Source organism: Musa acuminata, chromosome BXJ3-8 (genome assembly GCF_036884655.1).
Source record: "Musa acuminata AAA Group cultivar baxijiao chromosome BXJ3-8, Cavendish_Baxijiao_AAA, whole genome shotgun sequence".
In the NCBI taxonomy this organism is placed as follows: domain Eukaryota; kingdom Viridiplantae; phylum Streptophyta; class Magnoliopsida; order Zingiberales; family Musaceae; genus Musa; species Musa acuminata.
In genome coordinates this window covers 46,618,107-46,636,299 of record NC_088356.1, presented here as the reverse complement: position 1 = coordinate 46,636,299, position 18,193 = coordinate 46,618,107, and the positions used below count along the sequence as shown (strand labels likewise).

The following is an 18,193-nucleotide window of genomic DNA, read 5'->3' as shown; positions in this document are numbered from 1 at the left end:
TAACATCAGATCTACTTCTTTGGATCCATATCCAAGAGAGAATCAAGGCTCTAAACGGGTCCTCGGGGCTTAGCGGATTCATTAGCAGCACTTGTTTCTGGAATTATTACATTGATCACTACAAATGTAGTGGAATTATTACATTGATCCATAATCTTAACTTCCAATATTAGTCCAGTGGTGATGTATAAAATTCACTTATCAAAGGTTTAAGATTTGAAACTTTATATATCCATTTACTAAGAATTGAAGTCTGAAATTTCATCTAAGAAATTTTTAATAGTTTGAGATCTCGAATCCTTATTTGGTAAATCTTACTAATAAAACATTGAGAATTTAAAATTTTCACTTACAAAATAGTGTGTTAAACCCACCTACTAAAGATTGAGAATTTTAATTTTTTTTACTTCCAAAATACTAATTTAATAATAATATATTGAGATCTCAAATCCTTATTTGGTAAATCTTACTAATAAAACATTATCTCATGCATCAGACTTGATGATTGGAAAATCTCATGGACAAGCCAGTAAAGACATTGAATCTTGATCAACATATAGCAAACAGGTCTAGCGGCTTTCTCACTTGCACAAGTCAATTTCCCTGTGATTGGGCATCATTCCTATGGCTGATATGTTCAACTCATTATTCAATATATTCTAAGAAACATATTTATCAAAATAAAACCAATATGAACACATTTTGTTTAAATACAAATATAGAAGCATATCTTTGTTCTGAGCATCTTGAAATAGAAAAAAGTGTATTCTTATTGAAGATAAATTTGAGTGAGTCTACAAACAATGTCCAAGTTTTCTTTAGTGACACAAGCAAACATAATGAATCAATCACAATGTTTCTCTCTGCTTCCCTTAAATTCTTGTGTTTCTACCGTTCACCACTTATGGCGAATACGACGATGGATCATCTACTTCAGACATTATCAATTGAAATTACAGAACAGGCTACACTCTACAATTGGATTACGTATAGGATGAGATCATATCATCGTTAGTCATTTTGCCTTCTTTGATTTCACAATAAAATCATCATCATCATCATCACTATGGTTAACTCTTTTCTTTGCCTTAACATCTCCATTCTTTGATACCTGTGGTTTCTTGGAGCTTTCAGGTCTCTCCTGCTTGTTGGATTTGATCGGTGTGCCCAATCGCTGTTGTTGCTGCCTCCTTTGCTTTCTCTCATATGCTTTCTTTGCCCTTTCAGGAGATAGCAAGCCATGTTCCATCATCCTATGTCAAAGTGGGACAGGAGAGATAATACAACTCAATATCATGTCATGATATGCAGGTAACGAATCAAACAGACAACAGATTCCTATGTCAAAGTGGGACAGGAGAAATAATACAACTCAAAACCACAACATGATATGAGTGTAACAAGTCAAACAGACGACACATTCCCCATGTCATTTGCCTTAGCAGGCACATACTTCATTTGCAGGTATTTCATGCATTTGATGATATTCATTGTGTTGTGAAAAGAAAGGAAAACTATATCCCGATGTTGGTCTACAAGCAAGTTTACACCTAACATACATCTTAGTTTCTTTACGATACACAACCCAAACTAAGGGAACTCACTCGTTAAGTGTAAATATTTAGCCTATGAATGCAAGTGGAGAATGGCATCTTCTGGTAAAATTGGAGCTGAATGTTGCCATTACATAGGCAAAAACAATTACTAGGAATTTGCAAAATAGAAAAATAAGTCGTTTGTCTTTAAACTGCAGAAAAAAAAAACACTACATTCTTTATGTGCATTAATAATATGTGGTTAACTGTATAAATTGCATTGTATTATTTACATAAAGAGGAGCTTGCTGGTTTACTGAGCGAAAATACCACATAAGTTGGTCTACAACAAATATAATCATAATCAATAATCTAAAGTAAAATTGTGTTATCCTATTGTCTTCTTCCTTTCTATATTTCCTCTATTATTCATCTTCCTCTTGATATTTGCTTCTGCCAACAAAATCAGCCGTAAACAAATACTATTTAGATTTGTTATTGTTTCGGTTCTTGTCATTCACATCTTTGATCTCCTAGCGTAACAAGCTGCAGATAATCTCTACATGGTTCTGTTCTTAATAACTGCACTATGACTGAATTCTCTTGGAAAAAAAATCAAAGTATGCTTTTTTTTTTATAGAAAAGACAGCAAGCACGTAGCTTACTTAAGCCTAATTCTAATACTCGGACACATTGCAGGTCAAACAAATTCAACCACTTATATTGCAGCCTGGTATAGAAGTCTGCAGCAAAAAAAATATCTGATGGAAGTGTTCGTTTTCTGTGCCAGAGATGCCAATCTGTCTGAAGTTTACAGAACAGTCATGATGGTTGTTGATTATGACCAAAGAAGATATTTTGTTATTAAAGAAACTAGCATTTGGTGGCTCATCTTGCTACCAAAGTATGAAGTTTCAAGCAGGATTATGGATCAACATTAGAAAAGTGAAGGTGTTGTTTGGAAAGAAACTACTGTTATGTTGGCTAGGTAAACCAGGCTTTGGATCCTCTGTTGCAAAGTGATCCAAATGAAACAAAGCATTGTATTTATTGACGACATTTAAGGGACAATGAAAAATGACAATCTTCCCGAATGATCCTAAAACAAATAATCAGTATCAAGTCTGTATTTCAGATAACTTCCTTTCAGGAAACAGTATGAAAGTGTGACGTTATGCACGTATGCCCATATCCAATACACATTCTTAGAATGACAATTGAGTTTATTGGATGCAGCTTTGGACAACCAGAGGATAGATCCTCATCACTTTCTCACATTGAATCTATTGCATAGACAGGTATATTTGTTTGTGTATTTTGTAGGACAGTCATTCTAAATAGAGCTCAAGGGAGGAAGAGGATGATCCAATTAACCTAAAATACTTCCTTTTCTTTATAGTTTTCACTCCACATATATGTTCTACATTAAGATCACAAGTGCTAGATGCTAATGATGGGACTCGAAGTCAATCGATTGACTGTGCATATAGCACGTTAATCACCAACGTGTCTTCTTAGAGGCATCTAACCTAAATTAGTTGAAAGTGATCCTTGCAATTATAGTTGTTGCTTATAGGCATTTCACCAAAAAGATTAAACCATATTGCTGCTATTGTGGTAGCAAAACACTGGACATGACCAGTCAAAGGTGTGCCTTGCTCAGCTTATCTTTTTTATTAGAAGAGTCAATTTTTCATCCCTCTGAAAATGGATAGGAAAGAGCAATGTCATGGGAATGGTTCTTTATACAATTCTGAATTTCCAAAAAAAGCACAAAACATTTGAGATGGGGTTTACTCATACTGGTCACATCTGATGATGTTCTTTTCCAAATGGAAGAAGCCCGTCAATAAAGCTAAAGCCTTGTTGATTACTGACATGAAAAGGATGGCCAACAGAAAGTTTAGGGAAAAAATAAGCATGACATCTGGAATCAATACACGAAGCAGCAAGTATTAAGGTCGTAAAATTCTAGAATCAAATGCTTGAGTTGAATATCCAATGCATTTTTCTTGAAACCTTATATGTTAAACCTAACGGTTTAATTTCGGTCATCAAGTCAATGCAAGGAAACATTCTAATGCCCGATTTAAATAACTTGATGCATATATTTGATTTTTTAATTAGATAGACAAGAGGAGCTGAGTATGGTATTCAGCTTTAGCAAGAACCAACTTCCAATCATAACCTAATGGATGAAGCTGAAGTATTAGCCAAAGAAACCAGCAAAGGAATTGCAACCAGTAAATTTGGAGGAAACGAAAGATGAAAAGGACTTTACCAAATCTCTGCCATTTCACTTGATGGAATTTGCCCCGATAGGGATTCATAGAATATTCTTAGAGGTTCTCTCTGTCATTAATATCAGAAAGCAATAGGATGAGACAGCACTCAAGGAACTTTGAGCCCGTAGCAACTTTGAGCAAAGAAGAACTAAGAAATCCGCAGATCACAGACCTCTTCAGGAGGATCGTACTTCTGACCAGGCAAAGAGTATACTTTTTTCGCTGCTCTTCCTTTGACCGTCTTGTTGATTGTTTTGGTGACAGTTTTGGTTGAACTGATTCCCGTTTTTCCCTTAAAATTCGTATCAAACACAATGTCAACAAAGGTGAATATGAACAAACGCAATCCTTTGCTTCAAAAACCACAAAACTGAGAAGCACAAAAAAGGAAGAAAAAGGAGGCGAATATCAACATTGAGAAGAAGCAGATCTAAAAATAAACCAGAATCGAACTATTTGGTACCAAAGATCAGCAAATCAACCACTAAATTCTAAATTATTATTCAGGGAAAACACAACCAAGTATAAATCTCGCGTTTTGAAGCTGTAAATTCAATCGAAACCAAGTCCAAATCAGATAAACCACGTCATCACACATTAGGCAATCCAATCGAAGTCCGACCTACGATAATATACAGAGACAGATCACTCACATTCTTCAGCAAAATCGCAATTTTCGCCCCAAAAAAGGGAAGATCTTTACCTCGAGCTTTCCGACCACTGCCGCAGATTTCTGCTTGATGATCGGTTTCCCCGACGTTTCCATCTTCATCTTCGCCTCCGGCGCGGCGACCGCTTTACCCTTCCCGCTGCTGCCCCCTCCGATCGCCGCCGCCACCGAGGACATCACCAGTTCACCGATCAGCCGGCGGGATCGTCCAATCAAACACTCCTCCTCGCCAAAATCGCTTCCTGGAGCCGGTCGGACCGGCTTGTAGCACGAGCTCCTCTCGCCGCCGTCTCGAGGTGAGACGGATGCAATGAACGTGCATAATATATAAAGGGGGCTTCCCAACCCTGCGCCGGAAGGACGCCGAGGGCTTCTTCACCTACGCTCTCTCCGGGGGCGCGGCGCGCGAGGCTATTTTCATCATTTCAGTGGGCATCGAAAGCTTATGCACGGCTTGGAAGCATAGTATGCAGGATATGATCTACCGTACATTTTTCACAATCTCGGCACATCTCCGTCGGATTAAGTATCCGCATAGTCTATGCGGACGGAGATTGCCCATGTCCCAACGAAAGGCAACTTTGAAGTTACCAATCTATCCTCCATCTCTGTGTATCGGATGCCATGATCTTCGACAGGGTTCAGATAATCGAACGGTGGATGAAGGAGGATCAGATGAATCTTACGGCGTAGAGAGGAAAAAAGCCTTCCATTTTGGCTGACGTGGCTTGCATCGAGAGAGGAGAAGAGCTAAAGCAAGTAAAAGACGCATTTAGGATCAAAGACGATCACAAGGATGCCAATGAAGAGTTTATTCGTTATATCATAGGTTATATATCAAAAAAAAGAAACGTTAGATGCAATTCTAACTTCGTTTCTGCTGGCAGAAACAGTCTGCTGATTCTAAGAAAACAAGCATCAAGACACAATCAAGTGTCGATCCACGTTAAGGTGCTCAGTTCTACACTTGGCCTGCTGCTGCTCTCTTCCCCTGCTGCTGGCTCTGAGCCGTCCTGTCGGGATCCTTGGAGACGATGTGCTTCCAGTACCAGTGCTTCTGCCACAGCTGAGACATCTCCTCGATCGGCACCTGCTTCGTCTCCGGTAGCAGCAAGATGATGAACAAGGACATGATCACGATCAATCCGGCGAAGAGGATGAAGACTCCCCATTTCATGTGACACAGCATGGCGAGGAAGCACTGGGCGATTGCAGCTGTGAAGAACATGTTGACGCAGACGACGATGCTTTGACCTGCCGATCTCGTCTCCAAGGGGAAGATCTCGCTCGGCACCAGCCACCCGAGAGGCCCCCAAGACCACCCGTAGGACACCACGAACGCGCAGATCGCGATCACCAGCGTCGCAGCCAATCCTCTCGAGATCGTCTCGCCATTTCCAATCTTCAGAGCAAGAATGACAGCGACCACAATCTGTCATCGAGAGAACAACGATGACAGTAAGTTTCATGCAGAAAGCCATCATCTTCGTCGAGTTAGAGAGCAGCAGCATCGCTTACCATGGAGGCTATCATTTGGGTGCCACCTTCGATGAACAAGAACCTCCTCCCAAGCCTATCGGCGACCGCGATCGACACGAGAGCCCCGATCACGAGCATCGAACCGGACATGATGTTCGAGTAAAGTGCTGCTCCGGAACCCATGCCCAGGCTCTGAAAGATCTCGGGGGCGTAGAAGAGGATGGAGTTCATGCCGGAGAGCTGTTGGAACGCAGGAATGGCGAGGGCGCCGATGATTAGCTGCGGCCGGTTTCGTGGCTTGAGGAGGTTCCTGAAAGGATGCTTCACAGCTCTTGCTGCATCACTCGCCTCCTTCAGGTCCTCGAACTCTGCATCTACCCTATGAGTTCCCCTCACCTTCTCCAGTATCCGTCGTGCCTCCTCCAGCTTACCCTGTTCGACGAGGCTGTTTGGAGTCTCGGGAAGGAAAGCTCCTCCAATGAACATCAGTATCGCGGGCACCACGGCCAATCCAAGGGACAGTCTCCACCCCCACGGATGCAGCTTCTCCGTGAAGTAGTTGACAACGTCAGCGACCAGGATTCCGGAGACGGTGGTAAGCTGGAACAACTGGTTAACCGCGCCGCGGATCTTGGGCGGTGCAATCTCCGAGAGATAAAGTGGGACCGCCTGATTCCCGAAGCCGATTCCAAATCCGAGGAGAATGCGGCCGGCGATCAGCATGAAGATGTTGACGGCGCCTGCGTTGATGGCACTGCCGAGGAAGAAGCTGACGGCGCCGGACATGATGCTCGTCCTTCTTCCGTACCTTCGAGTCACGAGGGAGGCTCCGAAGGTGGAGACGAGCGCCGCGAAGTAGAGGGAAGAGGTGAAGAGCGTCAGCACCTGGTTGTCGTACTTGCAGTAGTCGCTTTCGTGGCGATGCGCCTGCTTCCTTCTGTACACGGTGGGGAAGAACTCCTTCAAGAAATCATCCATGGCTGTCACTCCACCTAAATCAAAGAAAGTTGACCACAAGACTGTCAAGATCAGAGAAGATAACAAAGACAGATCAGAAGGCGAGAAGGAACCGAAGAAAGCTTACTAGAGAGGCCAAGATCGTAACCGAAGAGCGATCCGCCAAGAGAGCCAACAACACAAGCCAGTATGAAATAGCCTGTGATCCTCCCCTCATACAGCTCCGCTCTGTTGGCCGCCTCGGTGCCGACGAAGCCTCCTCCTCCCATTGTTGGACCACCACTAAGCTTCTCCACCTTCTTTCTCCAGCGTCAGATATCAAAGAAGCGGAAGAGAGAGAGAGAGAGAGAGAGAGAGACTGAGATCACAAGAATCGAGTGATAATATCCACATGAACAGATGAATTAAGGGCACCTGTTTACGTGTATATATACACTCATGCATGGAGTAAATACACAGGATAAAGAGTTCAAATCCAAAAACAAGAAACGATAAGGTCGTGATTCATTCAATGATTCTCGGGATAAAGGACAGTAGAACAATTCCAGGAACTTAGGATTAATCTTATTTTAGGAAACTTATCCACAACAATATCACTGCTTATTTACTTAGGCCTAAAATATTTGATCAGTATTTTGAATTCATCAAAGTTAATGCAACAATTATTAAGCATGCATTATATTTGAATTATTAACAATTACCGATTGTTATTCTTCTTATATACGGTAAGGTAGCATTAAATACAGCATAACATTCATATCTGTAAAAGTTGTTTCATATATGCACGTATTTATATTTCCTCATCCACGTCATGACACGTCAGCCGTCAGATCATGGAAGAGTTCGATCCAAAAAATTAGTTGGACTTGCGAAAAGATAGATACCTGTATCGGGATTGGAGCGGGTGCGGGTCCCATGGATTTTGAATGAGGTGAAATTGTGGGTAGCAAGTTGGTTGTGTTAGTAGTGATAAAAAATTTATGCTTAAAGTCACTGAATCACCCCTGAAATTTCCATTGGCGACGTCATCTCTCGCTGACTCTGCAGGATAAGGGCCGAATCAGTCGAATGAATTTTCACGGGTGATGTTGTCTCACGGAGGAGAAACCGCGGACCGGTGAAAATTTTCCAACTGATTCGGCCCATCAGTGAAGTGGAAAAAAAAGGGAAAGGATCATGTGTCCATCACGCTCTTAGATGCGTGCAGGGACATTGATTGGCGCGATCTTGCATCACACCACCGACGACTGCGTCAACGCCCGCTCGGGACCGACAACCACCGCCGTGGTGACTCCACACTCTTCTTCTCCAAGGTATAGTGATCGAGACGTTTGGCTTTGGTGTTCGCTTCCCTTAAGAGATTTCTTTCCGATTTCCTTCGTTTCTTTGCTTTCTTCTCTTTTCGCGGATCTCTCGTTCGACTGTCTCCAGTCGACGACGTGGAGACTCGCGTTTAGGGTTCTCTGGTCTGTTATCGGGAGCGGAAGCTGGGTCGATTTTCCTTGGGGATTCGACATCGGAGAAGAATTATGAACCGAGTGAGGGCATCTGGAGTTGAAGTTCTTGTGTCCGATTGGGATCCATGACGAAGCAGTAGGGATCCTTCTGCAAATAAAGCCGATCCTGGGGTTCTCAGTAGTTGTGTCAATTACTAGTTTTTTTGAGCGCTACGTAGGTCTTTGATAGATCTGCGAAGCTCTTTTCCTGTTTCCAAGTGTTCTTTTCTTATCTGCATATTTTCGTTTCATTATTCGATTACCTTTGGGAACCCCCCCAGAAAAAGAAAGATCCATAAGGTGAAATTTACTGGTTTTTTCTTCATAACCTTCAATGGAATTCCATACCTATTTATTTGTATGTTGTTTTATGATGTAACTAGAGCCTCTAGTAGTGATCAGCAAAAGTTGCAATCCTTTGAGCCTACTGGTCCTTCAATTGTTACTCTATTGATGATTGAACGATATTGACATGCTCATTTTTTTGCTGGAAAGGCAAAATTTTAATTCTATGCACATGGTTAAAGCTCCATACTTGTGTTGCTCTTAGTTCTCTATTTTGTCTTTCATTATATCTAAGTCTCATGTTACTGTTGGTTCTTTTCTCTCACACCTTTTTGTTACACTTATTAATTTTAAACCTCACCTTCATCAAGCGTTGATTGATTAATTTTCTGGAGAACTGCCTGTATAATCCATACATGTCTTTTCCTCTCCTTTAATGTTTGTTGTCATATGAGCATTTATGTTTCCTTCTGAAATCACTTTGTGCCTTCTGCAGATCTATAAATCTAAATTTGGATATGTATATCAATTCCAAAAGAAACAAATGTGGTTAGTACTGATTATTTTGGATGGTAGACAGAGAATCTTTTGCAGAACAGATTGAGAAAATGGAGGATGACAATGAGCTTGAGCTTAAATTGGGCCTTTCTTTCGGAGGATCTTCAGGCAAATCTAAAAGTAAAAGCATTCCTTCAGACTCTAAATTAGAAGAGGCAAGCATTAGTCAATTGATTGGCATAGGTGTGACTGTTTCAGATGTTCCGTTCAATAACTTCTTCCAGAATAATGTTGGAAACCGAAACCAAAGTGGGAAACAAGCAGTTTTTCCATCCCAAGAGAACTTCAGGACAGATATTAGCAAGTGCAGTGCCCCGACGATAGATGGTTATGACATTGCACAGAGTAGCCAATCACAGTTTACCAGGCATAAAGAGCTTCTCATTGCAAGTAACAGAGCTAATGAATTTGAAGAAGAGAAATTAGGTCTGAAGAAACCTAGATTGCAATCCGAGAAGATAAATTTTCAAAAGAAGCATGAGAAGGTAGTTGACCGCGCTGAGGTTTTAGGTAAGGGCCCTGATGAGGTCACTTTGGTGAAACATTCACATCTTTTAGTTGCTGCAGATGACGGTTCAACCGGTGAAAATGAGGATGTTGCAGAATCCGAAGCAGAAGTTTCAAGCTCTTGGCTAGTTTCGCAGCATGTAGACACTGCTAAGTGTTCTGATCTTCTCAAAGGTACTGCTAAACATGCTTTAGGCAATCCAGCAGGGATTTGTGTCCGAGGACAGATACAGAAAACATATTCTGGAAATACATCTAATGTTGAACTTCAAAAAGTAACATATGGAACTCCATTGTCTCTTCAACCACTGACTGTTTCAATGGTGCCCTATCCAATCCCTGCTAAACCAACTGTTGCTGGTGCACCTATCACAACAAGCTCTCCTTCACCATATGTTGTGCAACCAACAATTCCCACAAAAGATGAAGATCCTGTAGTACAGGGAACAAACACTGATGACCAGCAGATTGTTTTTGGGTACTCATCAGTTCAGCTCCCTACACTAGAGACAAACTCTTCATGGGCATTTGGTTCTCAGCCTCAGATAGTCTCTTCCTTAGTTGTCGGGACATCAAACTCACTGCTTCATGAAGATGAGACAAAGAGATCAAATGGTCAATCTCTCCTCTCAGATACCTACATGCTTCTGATGATGATAGTATATTTACTATTGTCTTTTCAAAAGTTTTTGTTCTTCTAAGTAGGTATATAGTACTTTTGTGTACCATATCTATTATCAATTTTTATATGCTGTACAATTAAAAGTTGTGCCTGGCTTCCACATGGAGAACTTCAAAGCATGTAAGGAAGCGGTACTTGTAAGATCCTGACCGCATGCTTAGTTTGTCCAATGATTGGTCTGAACTCTGAACTGTCAGTAACAGGCAATCGAGAGTCATCTTTAAAATCAACAGGATAACAGATAAAAATGCGAACTAGATTTTATTTAGAGATTGATACAAACTCTAATATGTTAGAGCACATCATCAGATGCCTCAATATTACTCCTTAGAACAGGTAAAAGATGACTTATTCTTGATGAGTAATGATATATGTTAAATGACAGTACACATCCACATTTACAAGGTTTTTTTTGTTTCCTTTCAGTTAATATGATGAGAGTAATCCAAATCAGTGTTTCATGTATTCTTATATGGAGTCATTGATTGTGGAGTAAGCTTAAAAATGTGGATTCTTAGCAAAAGAGTGCACTGGATTAGTCTGCTTTTTTGAAGCTAAACAAACATTATTATACTGAAAGTATTTCCGATCATTGTTAGGGTTATGTATTTAATATCCATACCAATATCTACCAGCAGGCATATTTGATTGCAGTAACATTCTTCGGTCTTCATTTCTAAAATCCTAAATGCCACAAGTTATGTTTCTTCTTAATCAAGTAGTTTTGCACATTGAGGACACGGTGTAGAATTGAACATCTTGTCATTAAATTGTTTATATCTTATACTTTTATAAGTCCATCTATATTATCCATATGCCTGAGCTTCTATGTCATGTCCGTGCAGTTTCTACTCAGATGCACCCATCAACAAATTTGGGATACGAAAATAAGTTAGCAGGTTTAGCAAAGGGCAATTGCAAACACGTTGTGGAGACCGGAGCATCATCCTCTTCTAAGGCTGAGGAAGGCAAGGGTATCAGTTCTATTCTCAGGCAGAAGGAAACAACAAACCTGCTTGTTGTTGAAGGCTTTCGTCATGATGGATCTGCCATAAAGCCTGGTGTTGCATCAAACTTGCAATTTGGAGGGTGTGGCTCATTTCCAGATCTTCCATGGGTCTCGGCAACTGGGCCAGGCCCCAAAGGTAAAACCATATCTGGTGTTACCTACAAGTATAGCAAAAACCAAGTAAAGGTCGTTTGCGCATGCCATGGGTCCCACATGTCACCAGAAGAGTTCCTTCGTCATGCAAGTGCAGATGCTATGAACCCTGAAAATAGTATGAGCTTGGCATCATTCACTAGCAGTCCATCAGGTTCAGTGCAGAACTAGTTTCAACATCTATGACATTTTGTATCTATGAACTAGCGTAAAACCATATCTGGTGTTACCTACAAGTATAGCAAAAACCAAATAAAGGTTGTTTGCGCATGCCATGGGTCCCACATGTCATCAGAAGAGTTCATTCGTCACGCAAGTGCAGATGCTATGAACCCCGAAAATAGTACGAGCTTGGCATCAGTCACTAGCATCAGGTTCAGTGCAGAACTAGTTTCAAGCTTATTATGAAGTTAGAGAAACATCTATGACATGGCAACAGATTATTCAACAGGCACATGACTCAATGAATGTGGTATCTCTTAAATTCTGTTGCCCTTTATTATATAATGATCATTTAAGGTCATGATCATTTAAGGTATCATGTATTACTCCAAAATAGATCTCAAACATTATGAAAAGACGTTGTAATTTATCAGTTGTATGAATCTTTTCTTTCTCTGTTCATACTTGCCCCTCAACTTTCAAAGTGCTTTGAGGTAAGTTTTAAGTTCTCTTATCCTCCTCCTTTTAAGATTTTCTTTTATCATTGTATCTTATATATTAAAAGTCAAACTATTTCTATTTTATATTCTGTTGCCCCAGTTGTTAATCCTTAGTTCCACTAGTGAAACATCATTTTAAAATTAAGACTCTTATGTTGAATATTTGAAGCAATTATTTTACTATTAAATGCTAGAGAAACAGCTTGGCAGCTTAACAGCTTTTATCTAAGTTTTAATTTATCAGGATTTCCTCGTCTGCACAACCTACTATATTGCATTATGCATGGTTGCTATTTCATTTCAAAGATGATTTTTATTATTGTTGCTAACCCCATGTATGGCAGTTAAATGACCTGTGTGTATTCAGAGGAAAATCTTTTGCGGCGTGACCATTGCAAGGTTTTCTTGTCATCCATGAATTATGGTGGTGTTTTAATGCAATGAAGCACCGGTGTTCATTACATTTAAGAAAAGAAGAATTGTGCACCTGATACAAGCATACAATGTAGATGCATCAACAGCTTTCATTTCTGATCATGTAAATGGCCAAATTATACATCAACTGTCATTTACTGAAAATTTGATTTTATGTATCAATATGGGCACTTTCATCCTAGGATTGGAAGGATTTTTGTAGTTCATAAGTGGTCTTTGATCACCTTTTCAGCAACTAGGGCTTAAAGCAGGTTAACCGTAATTTGAAATACGAGTTGCAGTCTCAAAAGAAGATATGTTTTCATGATCATTTTCAGGTTTTTTCTCGCGCTACACAGTCATTGTTTTTTCTTCATTGAAAGTTGTTCTTATGTCTCTAGTTTTGTATTTGTTCACTGTATTTTGGCTTGGGACCTTACTACTGCAATTAGAATAGTAAATTAGTGAATTATGTACTTCCATATTGATTTAGTTATGAATTAGTAAACAAACATGATACAAATTGATGCAAGATACTCCTTGACAATTAATCTTTTTTTTTTCTTCTCTTTTTCTCAGCAGCTTGAGCCAGGTAATGTGTATTGGACTTTGTGATATGACCATTTCTTCTCTTTTCTTCTCTTCTGACTAGTAAATTAAACATCTGGTTTGGCTGTCTCATTCTAGTTCCTTTCTGAACATCACAGCTTTCCAGAATAATGTAGAACTACTTGCAGTTCTATATCAGGAAAGGCTTGTAAGTTATAATGCCGGTTTCTTAATTACCAAAATTTGTGAATTCATAGCCTTGTATTTAGGCATCACATTTATGCTAATAATTGATTGAGGAGACAGATAATAACATGTGAAGCTTTCTCATACTTTACAGGTGACCTCATATTGAAGATAAAAGATCTGGGAACAAGTTGACATGTTCCTTCCCAGAAGAATTCATCATGCCTAAAAAGCAGCATCATGTTCATGTTCTCTAAAAGCACAGCTTCTGGATGGGATGCCTGTGTACCTAGAGGAACATAAACAGGCCTAGCCATGATTTATGAAGCTGCAAAGAAACAAAGTTCCCATGACTGCAATAGTGTGCTGACATCTGCTTTAGTTAATGGAACAATTGGAATATAACTGGTGGAAAGATTTAATACAAGACCAGCTAGCCAATCCAAATGGTGACCTGCTGATAGAATGTGGTTCCCTTGGTTTGGTGGTGACAGATGCTGTGGCTCACCCTCTGGAACAAATATTGCATCGACCTGCACAGCTAAAGTTCATCTCCAATGGGCTGTAAATGGAGAAAAAGCTCAAGAGGAAGTCTATGAAGAAGGCAAGACTTGATTGCAGTACCATCAGCCGTGACAGCTGCTTACCTACTGAACCAGGTACTCTTGAACACTTCTCAAGCCAAATGAAATGTTTATTCTAGAGTCAATTAAGATAGAAAACTAGAAATTTGGGTTGGTGATCATTAAAGCTTGTCAAAGTAAATGATGGTTTAAGGCAGGAAGATTCAGCTAATGTGGCTGTTAAATTTAATCTGACCATTTCATTAAATTAAGATCATTAGCATGCTTTTATGCAGTAACATGGGATGTCATGACAGACATATACAGCCTACACAAGGCAATCGAGTATATATAATGTTTGAGCAAATGCTTTAGACCTTAAACTTCTTAGCCATACTAAATCTGATTAAAGAGCATTGGATTGACACCGTTTAGGAAGATTGTGGTAGGCAGACTTTTTCTTTGAGATGTCTTATATGGGTAGAAACCATTAGAGGACTACTACTTTCTTTCATGGCATCCATAGTTTATAATCATTGTATATTGCTCAGTTGGAATGGATAGCTGACAAATCTAACTCCCTCTCTCAGCAAGGAAGGCATAGGTGCAAAGCTCTCCGGCCAACTCCAGCCAAGCAAGGTATAATATCATGAGAACTCCAAAATAAGATATGGGGTTGATCAAAGAAGCCTGTGATGACCAACCATGGTCTGCGTTGGCCTCTTCGGCTGCAGGCACGTCCACCGATCCGCTGGTGGCTACTTCTTACTGGCTCTGATGATTGCAGGGACGCTGCTGGGGCTGCGCATCCTCCTCTACATCGTTGCAAAATGCCTGCAAGGGTGCCGCGGCAGCTTCACCTCCGACGATGGCGACGGCCGTGACGAGATCGAGATGCAAGCTCGGAACGCGCTGGCCTTGCAGCAGTACTACCGGCAACAGTTGAGGCGGCCGGCGGCGGCAGCCACGAGCTCGTCGTTGCCGCGCGATGAGTGGCAGAGCAAGCTGGTGATCGCCGCCGGCTGCGATCATGTCTCCTTCATCGCTCAGCCCTGTCCTCTTCGGACCAACGACGTCGTGGCTTGATCTGTGTCACTCTCTTGTTCTTCCTCTGCGGAGACGGACGTACGGCAATAAACCGCGTGAAGCTCGATCCTCTCGTAGTGAGCTTTAGGTAGCCGACTCTCTACCGTAATGCGCTGCCGGACATCATCTTCTTATTGATGATTGTAAATAGACACGCTTCTCTATTTTTGTATTGCAAATTATGACGGGGATCAATATAGTATATGTGAGGTTGAACCACACAAAAATTATTTGTCATGTCTAATGTAGATCAACTTTGATATTATTCATTATTACATAATTAATTTCATGACATAATTAATTTATTAACTTATTGAGACTTAAGAGGACCAATACTCTAAGATACTTAACTAAATATTAGACTCATCATATACTTAAGCCTTTCTTAGTTTAGTTTGGTTAATCCATTCATATTTGAATTATTTAATTTTAATTTTAAAAATACTCACTTCATCCAAAAGTTTTCAAAACCCTAAAATCTCTTCCTAAACTCAGTCAAATCTAACACCCCTAGTTTTTATCCATAAAACACTATATATTATTTTAAAAACACTGTTGTTTTTGAACTAGTTTTGTAGTATTTTCATTCATAAAAATAAGGATAGTATAAAAACACTACACTCAAAGACACTGTATAGTGTATTGTGTTTGTACTCATAGTGTTTTTGAAATCAAAATACTATATAGTATTTTTAAAATACTATATAATATTTTTAAAATAAAGACACTATGAACAATTGGCGAGAAAATATTTTGGATTTTAATGAAAATATATATAATAACTTTTGAGAGGTATTTTTGAGATTTTTAGAATAAGAGGATATATATATATATATATATATATATATATATATCTCCAAACGTGATTTTGGTCCACAAGCCAACAAGATTATTCCTTGCGCCCATCAAGTGCATCTGAGCCGTTCAACGGATTCAGTAGTTGAGGTGGTCGGCGGTATGACGACCGCCGCCTGGCAGCGGGCATGCGTGCGTAAGCGAGCACACCTCGGATATATCTGGTTGTTCTTCCCGATCCAGCGGCGGAGTCGGCCGTCGTTGAGGAGGAGGTGAAGGAAGAAGTTAGCAGACCGGAGGAGAGCAAATCCGCCATCGTCGGAAGTCTTCTCTCGACTACTGTTCTCGCTTCCATCATGGACCAACTGATGTGTTAGAGACGACGATGGCGCGAGCTCATGGATTGAAGTGGAGGCTTCAAAGCAGAAAGACAAAAGAGGTGTGATATCATTCCAAGACATCATCAATCGCTTCAGACTTCCACAGGATTGAGGAGATGCGTTTGTATCAACACACCCTTCGTGCCATAAAATTGAACTCTCGCACTGGCCTCAATACCAGTCATTAGAAGTCAGCTTTAACAAATGACAAAGCAAGCTTAGATCATATCTATGCATCGATGCATCACACTTTGGATATTGGAGTCAGAACAAGATTTTCTCATGCATTATTATGCAACTGAGACTAATAATACATGCAGATGTGCAGAATATACACCAAGGGATCTTGCAAGCATTCAGAGTGACAGTTTAAGATCCAAGTCTAGTTCTTGCGCATCATTGGTATCAGAACTCTGACCGATCGATCCTAATCTTGGATCATGCTGATTCCTCTTCTGTGCCGAATCCTCCTGTGCAGTGGATGACAGTCATGATAAAAATGCATGCCATATATGATGGGTTCTAAAAGATTACGTAGAAGCAAAGGAAATCAAGACGACCTCAGTGTTGTGTTCGAAGAGGGACAGTGTCAAAGTTGGTGGCACATAGCAGTGGGGAGAAGAAACACTCCTCCTTTGATCTAATTGCGATCTGATGACACGAAAAGTAAATGATATCTGCTGATCGTGTAGAACTTCTTTTTCCACCCAAAATCTAATTGAACTGCATGCATTACCTCGACCAATGCTCGCCATAATGAATGATGCCTCTCTCTTCAGCATCTCCAAATCTCACCTACAACCATCGTAGCAAGAATAATCAACATGAGAGGGTTATTTCATGTGAGGATTTCTTGTCTGCGAAAACATTGTTCTTTTATTTTCTTAGTCTCTTGCTTACTTTGGCGGAAGCACATAATGAGCGAGTGCAAGCTTGACATACCATCATATTAGGACGGAGTGCAAAGGATGAAGATCCTGACCGCGACAAGGGAGATGATGATGAAGGTGCCATTTCTACTCTCGAGTGTTCCTAAGGCAATCATCATGAGAGAGTCTATTTAAATTCGTAGGAAGAGGAAGAAGAAAAAGAATAACAACAACAAAAGACAAGAAAAAAGTTGCTGATTTCCTCAAAACTCGAGCATATGCATGGATCGGAGAGAGACCATGTTGAGATTGCTGCAGAATGGGGGGTTAAGAGAAGAAACGTATTCGTCCATTTGACTTTGTAATCTGATCTCCTCCAGTTGAGCCACCCCGAGTCCTCTCTGGGGTTGCTTTGACCGCTCCTTCTTCCCCTTCCTGGAGGAACCAGTTCTTCCGCTTCCCGACCCTAATCCATTCGACTGTTTGCTTTCCATCTCTCCTTCCGATCTCCACGCCTAAACCAAACTAGTGCTGGAGAAGAAGCCCAGAAACCAGACACAGAGAGAGAGAGAGAGAGAGAGATCAACGTATAGAATACTACGAAATGACAAAGATGAATCGCCAACAGCCGTTCAAAAGGGTGCGCTGTTCCCTGAAACCAATGAATGCATTGCTGGATCAGATTTATGTGGATTTTATTCTTAATCGGTAGTGTCATCATCATCTAAAGAATGGTCAATTTAACAATATTAAAATCTAGCTTCATATATTCTTTTTCTGAAAGGCTCAGAGAAACTTACGGGCTTTTGATATGATATTAAAAGGTTTACTAATTAGCTGCTCCACAGATCATGTCATGTGGAGAGGATCGCAGCGTAGGTAGCTGCTGCCATCCTTGGATTCGTATCTGGATTTGGTATTTGGGATTTGGTTTCCACGGCCAATTGCACGTGCGCGACAAGGACCACTAGATTCCTACTTGCTCTACTCTATTCTACCATTACTGCAAGAATCTTTTGCTGCCTTGAAGCAGATCTCGTTCCTGTTTGGGTGTCTGGTCAATGTTAGATTCT

The 18,193-nt window shown here is 40.5% G+C and overlaps 4 protein-coding genes across 6 annotated transcripts; 1 reads left to right on the top strand and 3 right to left on the bottom strand.

Annotated features, from left to right (window-relative positions):
• Positions 1-746: 746 nt before the first annotated feature.
• Positions 747-4,856, bottom strand: LOC135644930 (uncharacterized). Its single transcript, XM_065162910.1, has 4 exons — positions 4,524-4,856; positions 3,993-4,112; positions 3,817-3,887; positions 747-1,253 (listed from the first exon to the last, which is right to left on the bottom strand). Exons 1-4 carry the CDS (start codon positions 4,665-4,667, stop codon positions 1,016-1,018), a joined length of 573 nt encoding a protein of 190 aa, XP_065018982.1. The 5' UTR covers positions 4,668-4,856; the 3' UTR covers positions 747-1,015.
• Positions 4,857-5,451: 595 nt separating this feature from the next.
• On the bottom strand, positions 5,452-7,240 carry LOC135644243 (sugar transport protein 14-like). Its single transcript, XM_065161717.1, has 3 exons — positions 7,054-7,240; positions 6,009-6,961; positions 5,452-5,922 (listed from the first exon to the last, which is right to left on the bottom strand). Exons 1-3 carry the CDS (start codon positions 7,193-7,195, stop codon positions 5,452-5,454), a joined length of 1,566 nt encoding a protein of 521 aa, XP_065017789.1. The 5' UTR covers positions 7,196-7,240.
• Positions 7,241-8,140: 900 nt separating this feature from the next.
• Positions 8,141-12,240, top strand: LOC135645773 (protein NINJA homolog 1-like). 3 transcript variants are annotated; one of them, XM_065164475.1, is made up of 3 exons: positions 8,141-8,239; positions 9,204-10,387; positions 11,300-12,240. In XM_065164475.1, the coding sequence occupies exons 2-3, from the start codon at positions 9,277-9,279 to the stop codon at positions 11,785-11,787; spliced, it is 1,599 nt and encodes a 532-aa protein (XP_065020547.1). In that variant the 5' UTR covers positions 8,141-8,239; positions 9,204-9,276; the 3' UTR covers positions 11,788-12,240. The 3 variants fall into 3 exon arrangements, with proteins under 3 accessions (XP_065020547.1, XP_065020546.1, XP_065020545.1); XM_065164474.1 differs by lacking the exon at positions 8,141-8,239 and adding an exon at positions 8,246-8,519; XM_065164473.1 differs by lacking the exon at positions 8,141-8,239 and adding an exon at positions 8,246-8,722.
• Positions 12,241-16,451: 4,211 nt separating this feature from the next.
• On the bottom strand, positions 16,452-17,728 carry LOC103996117 (protein SPEAR3-like). The gene is made up of 5 exons (XM_009416953.3): positions 17,420-17,728; positions 17,194-17,283; positions 16,988-17,046; positions 16,812-16,902; positions 16,452-16,721 (listed from the first exon to the last, which is right to left on the bottom strand). Exons 1-5 carry the CDS (start codon positions 17,612-17,614, stop codon positions 16,608-16,610), a joined length of 549 nt encoding a protein of 182 aa, XP_009415228.1. The 5' UTR covers positions 17,615-17,728; the 3' UTR covers positions 16,452-16,607.
• Positions 17,729-18,193: the final 465 nt, after the last annotated feature.

What these genes read in the sequence shown, in the direction of transcription:
- LOC103996117 (XM_009416953.3), bottom strand. Translation starts at nt 17,614, where the DNA reads ATGGAAAGCAAACAGTCGAATGGATTAGGGTCGGGAAGCGGAAGAACT. An exon ending in CACTCCGTCCTAATATGATG is followed by an intron (nt 17,047 to 17,193) that starts GTATGTCAAGCT and finishes CGATGGTTGTAG; the next exon opens with GTGAGATTTGGAGATGCTGA. An exon ending in TCTTCGAACACAACACTGAG is followed by an intron (nt 16,722 to 16,811) that starts GTCGTCTTGATT and finishes TCCACTGCACAG; the next exon opens with GAGGATTCGGCACAGAAGAG.
- LOC135645773 (XM_065164475.1), top strand. Translation starts at nt 9,277, where the DNA reads ATGGTAGACAGAGAATCTTTTGCAGAACAGATTGAGAAAATGGAGGAT. An exon ending in TGAGACAAAGAGATCAAATG is followed by an intron (nt 10,388 to 11,299) that starts GTCAATCTCTCC and finishes ATGTCCGTGCAG; the next exon opens with TTTCTACTCAGATGCACCCA.
- LOC135644243 (XM_065161717.1), bottom strand. Translation starts at nt 7,195, where the DNA reads ATGGGAGGAGGAGGCTTCGTCGGCACCGAGGCGGCCAACAGAGCGGAG. An exon ending in TTACGATCTTGGCCTCTCTA is followed by an intron (nt 6,962 to 7,053) that starts GTAAGCTTTCTT and finishes TCTTTGATTTAG; the next exon opens with GTGGAGTGACAGCCATGGAT. An exon ending in CCCAAATGATAGCCTCCATG is followed by an intron (nt 5,923 to 6,008) that starts GTAAGCGATGCT and finishes TCTCGATGACAG; the next exon opens with ATTGTGGTCGCTGTCATTCT.
- LOC135644930 (XM_065162910.1), bottom strand. Translation starts at nt 4,667, where the DNA reads ATGTCCTCGGTGGCGGCGGCGATCGGAGGGGGCAGCAGCGGGAAGGGT. An exon ending in CAGTGGTCGGAAAGCTCGAG is followed by an intron (nt 4,113 to 4,523) that starts GTAAAGATCTTC and finishes ACGAATTTTAAG; the next exon opens with GGAAAAACGGGAATCAGTTC. An exon ending in AGTGAAATGGCAGAGATTTG is followed by an intron (nt 1,254 to 3,816) that starts GTAAAGTCCTTT and finishes ACTTTGACATAG; the next exon opens with GATGATGGAACATGGCTTGC.